Genomic DNA, 10766 nt, shown 5'->3' on the forward strand with positions numbered 1-10766 from the left:
TCTCAACGGCAATCGTCATCAACCATGATCGTTGCCATTTCAGGTCACGCTATGCAGTCATTCACGTAGTTCATGCGCCCAGGCTGATTTCCTTGCTCCATCTGCACGGTGGATCCTCTTGGGCATGTTCCCTCCTTAAGCTACCGCTCCGTCATTAGTTTCGACCACTGAACTGCATCCAACACACCTGCACGAGGTAGTACACGTGAATAAGCATAACCACTTTATTACGTTATATAGGTTTACATGATATAGGTTTACGTCATATAGGTTTACATTATATAGGTTTACAAAAGCAAATGTACATGCAGGGCAGGAAGCGGAACGAGCAACGTGGACTAGAGTCCGGCCAGACATGTTAGGTTGTGTCCGTTCTTTCAAAACCACAGCTATAGGCTAGGTTTGTTATTTAGCACCTGAAATTACACTTCATCAGGCATTCATACACAGCAACTTAAGTGAAATCGTCCGGCGCTTTGCACTAGAATCGGTGTAAACGGAGGGGAAACTCACGAGGCGTTTGTGAAACGCGAGCACAGAATCGTGGGGCGAGCTGACCACCCGAGGCACATTTGTGGGCAGTTCTGCTGAATAAAAGAATCTGTGCTGCTTAATACTGGCCAGAGAGAGGTGTCGGGAACCTGAAGTTTACCCTCATAGGTTATTTGATTACCACCAGCAGGAAAGGGTTCACAATAAAAATCACCGGCTCCGAATGCCCTGCTGCTGTGCGAGTTTCAGTTGGATGCGAATTCGTGTTAATGACGATGCTGGTGGTAGTGGTGGTGAGCTGGCCTCCCAACCCCTCGTGCCGTGCTGACCTTAATAGGTGTTCGCTAACAGCACTTGCCCCAACAGTTTGTTAAGGCTGCATGGGGAATCTTTGTTTCTGTTGTCACAGTGATCTGCTCAATTGAGCACTGAGGCGGTGCTTATCTTCTGTTTACCACTCGGAGCCATTAGCGGAAATTCCTACGGTGGGGGCAAGTTAATCCATACGGCAGCCACTGTTGACTTTTCTACAAAGTGATACTCATTTTATGGACCCCAGTAGCGATGAGGAGTCAACCTCCAGCAAGGATTTGAAGTCACAAACTTCCAATTGCGAGCCGCTCGCTCTACCGCTGAGCAAGATTTCTGCGTTACGCAGCAGTCGCAGCAGAGGCGCACAAGTGATCATGATCCCAGATATAGTTTTGGAATTCCATTCATAATTGACGAAAAAAAAGTAACTTTAAGGCATTTCATTGAAATAAAGCTGCACCTCGTGGACAACAGGAGTTGTGTAGGTGGCTTGTGGAACACGCCGACCATGTGACCGAAACCCTGCCGGCGTGAACCTAACAAACGCCGTTCCAGCACGAACACTGGGCCGTTGGGCCGCACCTCTACTCGGGGCGAGCGCCAGGGGATCTATCGTCAAGGCAGGTCATCGGAATGTCCTGCAAGCGCGGCTTGAAGGGCTCTCTCGAACACGATACACGTACACGCGACGACCCCGTTATCCCACCGACCGCCGGACATTCTCGGGTAACGAACCCACGGCTTTGATGCGAGATGACCCGTTCTGTGCCGTGATAATGCCGCAGTAGGTGCAGAGCCGTACGGAGAAGGCAGATAGCACGGGTGTTCTGCCTCCAGTCATTCATACAACACTCCTGGCAAATTCACCGTACCCTGATGTCAGGTGTTTAAGGACTACGGAGTTGTGGAAAAAGCTTATGATCTGTGAGCAAGAAAAATCATTTAAACCTTTTTTTGCGATTACAGGTGTAGAAAATATCTTAATAACGCCGTCATGCAAAACTATAGCGCACATTTAAACTTTAAAACTATTTTGTGATTATCATAAGTAATGTGGAGCGCAATAGTTTAATATGGTTGCTCAGTGCTAAACCAATAATTGGCAGTGGGCCGGAGTAGTCAAGAGGCATGTGATGATTTCAACTCGCTTCTGCCCCCACGAAATAAAGGCTGGTCTTGGTTTGGGGTCACAATTCAAGAATCGGTGTTTTTAATATTGCAAAATGTTTTAATTTATAAAGCATTGGCGTCAAGCAATGCTGAGGAACTACAGACACGGAAGGCAGCCTGACAGTGAGCCGGCACCAAAAATTGCCCATGTTCTGGAGTCCTCTATTATGTTAAACTGGATTTCCAGGAGAAAATCACACGTACGTGGGGGAAAACATTATCCAATGCAGAAGCAACGTGATAATAGTCCACACTTTGCTGTATCGCCTTCTCCAAGCGAGAAAATGTTTGGACTTAATGTGCATTAAAAATAATTATCCATATTTTTACAATTCAATGCAACTATCGGGAGCGTAAGAAGGGGCTTTGATAAACGGATGTCTTGAGTTAGGATCCTCATATGTTGGACTCACCGGGTGGGGATGCAAGTGTGTGGGTGGATTTTCAAGCACTGCCGCACTTCCAACCTCCACGTTAATAATGAAGCTTTGGGAAATTGTGGTCTTCAAGTGACCGACTTGCTCGTCGACACGAGTAATTGTCCATTCTGTCAGCAGCGTGCCCTCCCACACGCTCACTAGCCTCGGAACGAATCTGCCTGTGCAACAGCGAGGTCGGTGGGATGAAAGGGTGGCGAGGACAAATATGTGGCCACCTCCCAGAGGAATAACTTTTACGAGCAACATCACCGTTCCGCCAAACGATTATATAACGAACACAACGGTTAAAGACAGGTTTGTGTGTTTTACAAACAGCAGCTAGAGTATTTAGTGAAAGGCACTGTGGGTCTGGCAATGACAGCTGGACATCAAGTAACTACTGGCACTATACAGGGGGTTCCTGGATGCATCGGCCAGGAACCCCCAAGAACTGACAAGGCCCATGAGGCAATAGAGAGCCATAGCCGGTGTGACAGGAGGAGGGAGCCTTTGGCTGGGTGCTGGCTGAGTGCTGGCTGGATGCAGGAGATGTGGATCTGTGGGTGGGACTGTGGGTGGCTGGGACTGTCTGGAGAGGACCCCAGGGTTATCGGCCAGGTACTACTTGTTCTTGGCCGCCAGAGGACGGCGACTGATCTTCTTGGTCTTGTCGTTGGTCTTGGGTGGTGGGGATGGATTGGCCTGCATGTGCCGGCCGTATAAACTGCAAAGGAAACACACACAACACATAAACATAAAAACAAACACAATCAAGTCAAAGCCACACAAACATACGCATGTAAAGACACCAAGCCATAAAACACAGGTATTTAACCAACATTCCCCAACAGCGACTGCCTACACATGGACATAAGCATGTAGCATGCACAGGAGCATGCAGTGCACACACACACGATAATCGAGCACATACACGAGCATGTACACACATCCACAGAAGTTGTTATATATGTAACCTGTGCAGATTTCACACAACTGCAACAACACACAGACACATGCGTGGTCACAGGTGTAGGCATTAAGTGTGCTTGCTGCACTGGGTGAAGCGGTACTCACTACTTGTAAGTCTCGGAGCGGATGTACTCGAAGACGTGGGACAGCCCGACCTGGAACTGGTCAGCGATTGGGGCCACCCAGGGATTATTCTCAGCCTTGAACACCTGCTTGGGACCCACCAAATCCAGCACACCTGTGCGTGGACAAAACATAAGCAAAATCAAAGATCGCCCGTGTAGCCTTTAACAGACTGTTGGGGCAAGTGCTGTTAGCGAGCACCTATAAAGTCCAACACACTATACGATACACGATAGGGTGTACTGTGCCGGACCATGCCCAGCCGCTTCTGTCTCCCTATTGGAGATGTTTACATATTGAGTAAACTTAGGAGAGGCCCAGGACTGTTCAGATATCCATCACTGGTGTTGGCAAGGATTGGTATATATATAAAATCAAGCTAGGATCGCTCAGTCCGTAGTGCAGTACACTTGCACCTCCAATTAGCACGGTTGGCTAATTGTTTTTTCCAGTCTGTGTTTGCCAATTGGGCCTGATTTCCAAGATTACGCTTCCTACGGTGTGTCACTCCCATGGTGTTTTGTTGCCGTTACTACGATGTGTGGTTGCCAATGGTGTTTCCGTGGCCGAGGTTGGCGCGCGTGCTTTGCCGTGGTACCAAGCTCAGGTGGCAGCACAGTGAGGCGGTTGCCCTGGATGTGCAGCTCCTTGAGCTGCGTGAGTTCTCCCACCTCCCGCGGCAATGACACCAGATCGTTATCGCGCACGCTCAGCTGCACGACACACAGACATGAAAACAGAGATTCAAGGTTGCGCCACTGGGCCTTGCACAGGCTGTAGAGGAAATGTCCTGTTAGCGAGCGCCTATAACAAGGCTGAGAGGGCACATGGGCGGGTGGTGATCAATGCAGAAGGTGATTGGAATGCAGGGGTTTTCGATTATTGTCGTGTAAGATTTATTGAAGATTGTGGTGTAGGGGTTATCAGTCATCACAAAATATCTCATTGACGGTGATGTGAGGGTTATGAGTGATCACGGTATTGTGAGAGGTGTCCAGTTCTCACAATCTGCAGCTTGTTGAGCTTCCCTACGTCGGGAGGAAGTGTCTCAAAGTCGTTGTCACTGAGGTAGAGAGCACGCAACGTGGCTGGGTGGGGGTGAGGAGTTGGGGGAAACATGTAGGCACATCGTGAGAACAGATCAATTTGATTGTTAAAAACACAGCACAGGCAGCGTCCGATGTTTATTAATGCGTAACACCCAGCTGCTGAAAACAGCAAGGCGTGTTCGGCACGGTTAGCAGGAGTCAGCTGGCACAACACCTACTTGTTGCATGCCACCACACAATCTACGATTGACCCCAATGGCCAGTACATCTGCATGTGTAAGCGTGTACAACTGATAGGGGAATAGTCTTTCATGCCGTGTATCCCCGTGTGCCTGTATATACATGTGTCCTGATGCTTGGACAAGACTTGTGAAGCCCGCTAATTCGAAGTTGGAGGCAGGCGCGCTCCAACAATAACAAAGCTAAGAAGAGCGACGCTCAAAAAGAGCAGAGCGTCAGGTGACTAAAATGCAAGTCATCTCAGTTAATCAACCCATAGCACCGTGCTGTGTCCCGAGACTTCTTGCCAACAGTGAGCATTCCACACTTGACGTGGCCTCAAGATGTACCTTGCCTGGCACAATCGCCGTGGTGACATCATCGCCATTTAGTGGCGAATGGAGGCTGTTGTCGTGTGTCTGTGTTTTTGTGTGTCCATGTGTGTCCGTGTGTGTGTGCTCATGTCCACGCGTCTCACTGAGATAGAAGAAGTTTCCTGGCAGGGAGGCCTCGTTTAGGTTGTTGTAGGTGAGGTCCAGCACCTCGAGTGCTGGGAAGGAGCCAAACCCTCGCGGCAGCGTGCTCAGCCGGTTCATCCTTTGCAAATACACACGTACGTGAACACAGATGAACACACATGCGTGCGCGCACACACGAACACCCTTTCACACTCATGCTGCTTCTTGTAGTAACGCTACAGCGCATTGCTTAGTCCATCATGAAGCATGTTACACATGAGGAGGGTAGTAACAGTCGCATTCCTGCCCATTCACTCTCAGTTTAATGTCTATCTCAGAGACAGAGTGAAGGGTGAGGGATGAGAGGTGAGGACAAGGAGTAGATAATGGATTATAGGTGAGTTATAATGGGAGTGGAGGTGAAGGGTGAGAGAAAATGGAGTTCAGGGGTGAGAGGATAGTGGTGAGAGGCGAGCATTGAGAGGTGAAGGATTAAGACAGGGGAGAGGCGTGTGAGGGTGAGAGGAGAGGTGATGGTTGATTTTAGAGTTGAGCTGTGCGAGTAGAGGGGGGCAAGGGATAAGGTGAGAGACAAGGGTGAGCGGTGAGAGGTGAGAGCAGATGGAGCGATGAATCGGAGGTGAGGGGCAAGGGTGAGCAGTCATCAGGGGCTGAAGTGTGGGAGTAAAAGTAATGTCACTCACCCCAGGTTCAGGTGCTTGAGTTTCTGCAGGCCGCTGATCTGCGTGGGCAGCTCTTCAATCTGGTTGTTGAAGAAGTTGAGCACCTCCAGGTTACGCAGCTCACTAATGTTCGCCGTCACAGCTGCACACGCGGAAACATTGCGCTTAATTAAGCTGCGGAAACGTGTTTGTGTGCTGATGTCAACATAAGGTACGTGAACCTTTGTGTTGAGATCACAAGTAAGGGTGGCAGTTTGATGAGCAGGTATATAATGATCCATCGATCAAAACCAATTATGATGCTCATGACACATGCATAAAGAATTAAAGAAATTATTACATACAAATTAAATACTAATGTTACATTGAGGTTAATGGAGCAAACATAACTGCACAAAGGGAGAAACAAATAAGAATACAAAGCAGACGGTAAAAACAAAACAATTATTGAGTTGAATCGTGACCCAGAATTGTGACGATTAATCTAATCGCTGGTGGGATGAATCGTTACACACAGTGCGGTGAGTACATTCAGACGAGTACATTGAGATGATGGTGCATCAACCTGGGGAGCAGTGATATGCCGTGGCATTAGGAGAGGTGATGTACCGTCATTATATTCAGTGATTTCCATGTTTTGCAATGCAATTTGTATTTATTGTGTGAAAGTGTGACCAAGTCTAGATATGTTGAACAAAAAGTGGATTATTTTGGAATCAGCCAGTTATAGGCAGAGGAAAAAAGGTTGTAAGCTTGCACCTGAATAGGGGAAAGAAGTCAACAGCACGGATGACTGGGATAAGGGAGTTAGTTCATGATGAGGGCAGAAGAAGCGACATCATTAAACTCACTCTGCAGCTTGTTGTGGCTGAGCACCAGCTGGGTGAGATGACTCAACGCAACTGAAACAGAGAGTACACGAATACAATATCATACCGAGTTTATAAATGCATTACACTAAATAGGAGTAATAGCTCATGTTGTTTTGTCTTTTCCAATATTCAAACTATGTCACGAGAAAAAATGTCCATTCAGAAGTCTCACAGAGCAGTGCAGCATCAACCTTTGTTTAGAGACTGGTGTGGAATGATATATTACAGAACTTCTTCTGAGATCCCTTCAAGTTACTTTTTACCACATTACTGATGGTGTTATATTATCCCAAATGTCCTACTACATAAAAATGCTATCCCACATGGCAGTCAAAACTAACAATTTGAATATAAGAGCGGGTGGTTAAAACCCAATTTTGAAACCAGGAAATCAGGCAATGCCAGCCGATTCCTCTGATCCCTGAGACTAACCTTAACCCAGCCACCTCTGACTTCTCACTGAAAACTCAGTTAACGCTGCTTATATACGGTGAGGGAAAAAAGTATTTGATCCCCTGCTGATTTTGTACGTTTGCCCACTGACAAAGAAATGATCAGTCTATAATTTTCATGGTAAGTTTATTTGAACAGTGAGAGACAGAATTACAAGAAAATCCAGAAAAACACATGTCAAAAATGTTATAAATTGATTTGCATTTTAATGAAGGAAATAAGTATTTGACCCCCTCTCAATCAGAAAGATTTCTGGCTCCCAGGTGTCTTTTATACAGGTAACGAGCTGAGATTAGGAGCACACTCTTAAAGGGAGTGCTCCTAATCTCAGCTTGTTACCTGTATAAAAAGACACCTGTCCACAGAAGCAATCAATCAATAATTCCAAACTCTCCACCATGGCCAAGACCAAAGAGCTCTCCAAGGATATCAGGGACAAGATTGTAGACCTACACAAGGCTGGAATGGGCTACAAGACCATTGCCAAGCAGCTTGGTGAGAAGGTGACAACAGTTGGTGCGATTATTCGCAAATGGAAGAAACACAAAAGAACTGTCAATCTCCCTCGGCCTGGGGCTCCATGCAAGATCTCACCTCATGGAGTTGCAATGAGAACGGTGAGGAATCAGCCCAGAACTACACGGGAGGATCTTGTCAATGATCTCAAGGCAGCTGGGACCATAGTCACCAATAAAACAATTGGTAACACACTACGCCGTGAAGGACTGAAATCCTGCAGTGCCCGCAAGGTCGCCCTGCTCAAGAAAGCACATATACATGCCCGTCTGAAGTTTGCCAATGAACATCTGAATGATTCAAAGGACAACTTTTGAAAGTGTTGTGGTCAGATGAGACCAAAAATGGAGCTCTTTGGCATCAACTCAACTCGCCGTGTTTGGAGGAGGAGGAGGAATGCTGCCTATGACCCCAAGAACACCATCCCCACTGTCAAACATGGAGGTGGAAACATTATTCTTTGGGGGTGTTTTTCTGCTAAGGGGACAGGACAACTTCACCGCATCAAAGGGACGATGGACGGGGCCATGTACCGTTAAATCTTGGGTGAGAACCTCCTTCCCTCAGCCAGGGCATTGAAAATGGGTCGTGGATGGGTATTACAGCATGACAATGACCCAAAACACACGGCCAAGGCAACAAAGGAGTGGCTCAAGAAGAAGCACATTAAGGTCCTGGAGTGGCCTACCTAGCCAGTCTCCAGAGCTGAAGGTTCGAGATGCCAAACGTCAGCCTCGAAACCTTAATGACTTGGAGAAGATCTGCAAAGAGGAGTGGGACAAAATCCCTCCTGAGATGTGTGCAAACCTGGTGGCCAACTACAGGAAACGTCTGACCTCTGTGATTGCCAACAAGGGTTTTGCCACCAAGTACTAAGTCATGTTTTGCAGAGGGGTCAAATACTTATTTCCCTCATTAAAATGCAAATCAATTTATAACATTTTTGACATGCGTTTTTCTGGATTTTGTTGTTGTTATTCTGTCTCTCACTGTCCAAATACACCTACCATCAAAATTATAGACAGATCATTTCTTTGTCAGTGGGCAAACGTACAAAATCAGCAGGGGATCAAATACTTTTTTCCCTCACTGTATGTCACTATGTAACACAATTTCTGTTCCTGGGTAGTAAGTGTTATTTTTTTTTATTGCTTATGCCTAACAAGTATAGAAAATGGCTATTATTCACCACAAACTTTGCTTTTGTGACCAGGACTTAATGTGAATGATGAAGACCGCTTGTGTTGAGATCGAAACGTCGTGGTTTTTTGCTTTTTTATATTTTATGATTTTATTTCATGTTTATTTTCTATGTACGTGACTTTACTGAAAGAACCAAGAATGTACACGATTACATCATTGAAAGTAGGTACATTTCTAAATATCAATGTCCTGGTCACAAAAGCAAAGTTTGGGGGGAATAATAGACATTGCCTGTACTTTTGAGGTACAATGAGGAAATAACACTTACTAGCCAGGAACCATTTGTTTTTGTTACACAGAATTTATCAATCTGGTGTCGTGGGGGTAGTTGGACTTGCGTACAGAGGCCTGGCACGTCCAACATGTTGGATACAGCCTTGTCACTCAGGTCCAACTCCGGCACATCCTTATCCTTGCACTCCTCCACGGCTTTCTTCAGAGACTTGGACATCTTTGTCTGCAGCGACATACACAGCCACCACGACCATACATGCATTTTACGTATGGGGTGGAATTCCAATACAACTCACAGGGAACAAGAAGGACTAGGCCTGATCCAACTGTTGAGTTGTCCGCATCTACCCGCAGTTGGTTGTGGCGCTGCTGTTACTGCTCGTGATGGTTCCAATGTTTAACAATGTGATGTCAGTGTAGCTCATGATGGTGGCTGATGGTGTTTGTGGTGGTCAAGATGCTGCTACATGTAGTGTTGCCAGTGGTCGTGTGTTGGAAGTTGGCTCTGGTGATGCTGGTTGTGTGCTTAGTATAAATGGTTGCTAGTGATGTTGTCCTCGGTGCTGTTGTACGTGATGCTTGTGCTGCCTTGTGCTGGTTGTGCTGATGTTGAGGTGTTCGTTATAAAAACTGAGGCAGCAAGCAGACGGGTAGCTCACACCAGCTAAACACCGCCCCTCCTGTGTAATATAAACCATCATCCCCATGCAAACGACAGTGGGCCACGGCACGCACACATCAACCCTGCCACAAGGCAGCCTCGTGCCTGGACAACCACTCGCTCGGCACAGTTATAGCCCCGAACATCTCCAGCTCTGGGCTGTGGACACTTCTAGACCTTGAGACAACCCCATGCCTCTGGGACCGCTCGAACGTATTTAATTAACTTACAGTGTATTTATATTTAGTGACCTGCTTATCAGTTGCTCTATTTCGCGCTCCTATCGTGTTTTCGTATTGTTAGCTGTTGTAACTTGCCGACCCGCCCATACTGGACATCTGTGAAAAAGAGCTTCATAGCTCATCGGATTCTCCTCCCCTCCAGTCTAACTAAAGATGCTGATAACCCAGAGGACATCTCTCGTTTGTCTCGAGCCAGAGCGATCCTCAATGTTCAGACTACCTCGATCTGAGAGACGTTCAAACCTCGCCACGTCCCGGAGATAGCGGTTTCCAGCGAGCCGTGTGGCCCCGAGGCTACAGCCTCCGAAGACGCCCAGGGGCGAGGAAGCCGCACCCCGTGTCACCACCACCACCACCACCAGCCGCCGCCTCCTCCACGCCACCCACCACCTCACGCAGCAACACGCGCAACCCTCCGGGGTGCATCCGCTGACCCCACTCACCGCGCAACCCGTCGTTCACCTCGTGTTAGCCCCGGGTTCTCTCGGCTCCCCTTAGGCCCTGCTGGATCCCCCTGAGCGAGCCGGAGCCGCGGTCGCTACGCTGGAAACGGCGGGAGATGAAGAACGCCGCCACCGCCCGGATTCACAACGCGCGGCGAAGTCGGACGCCACTGGGCGCAGACATCTTGCTACTGCCGAGAGAGCCGATTGGTCAGGAGCGCGCACGCGACGGCAAGCGACCCTCGTGA

The 10766-nt window shown here is 47.8% G+C and overlaps 1 protein-coding gene across 3 annotated transcripts; it reads right to left on the reverse strand.

Moving 5' to 3' along the window:
- Nucleotides 1–210: 210 nt before the first annotated feature.
- RSU1 (Ras suppressor protein 1) lies at nucleotides 211–10752 on the reverse strand. 3 transcript variants are annotated; one of them, XM_032968177.2, is made up of 9 exons: nucleotides 10519–10752; nucleotides 9281–9395; nucleotides 6746–6796; nucleotides 5916–6036; nucleotides 5232–5350; nucleotides 4491–4573; nucleotides 4084–4198; nucleotides 3468–3600; nucleotides 211–3117 (listed from the first exon to the last, which is right to left on the reverse strand). In XM_032968177.2, exons 2-9 carry the CDS (start codon nucleotides 9387–9389, stop codon nucleotides 3015–3017), a joined length of 834 nt encoding a protein of 277 aa, XP_032824068.1. In that variant the 5' UTR covers nucleotides 9390–9395; nucleotides 10519–10752; the 3' UTR covers nucleotides 211–3014. The 3 variants fall into 3 exon arrangements, with proteins under 3 accessions (XP_032824068.1, XP_032824069.1, XP_032824072.1); XM_032968178.2 differs by lacking the exon at nucleotides 10519–10752 and adding an exon at nucleotides 10296–10439; XM_032968181.2 differs by lacking the exon at nucleotides 10519–10752 and adding an exon at nucleotides 10319–10424.
- Between the last annotated feature and the right edge of the window lie 14 nt (nucleotides 10753–10766).

Source organism: Petromyzon marinus, chromosome 39, assembly GCF_048934315.1.
Source record: "Petromyzon marinus isolate PM22_M1 ecotype Great Lakes invasive population chromosome 39, UKy_Petmar_22M1.pri1.0, whole genome shotgun sequence".
NCBI classification, from domain to species: Eukaryota; Metazoa; Chordata; class Hyperoartia; order Petromyzontiformes; family Petromyzontidae; genus Petromyzon; species Petromyzon marinus.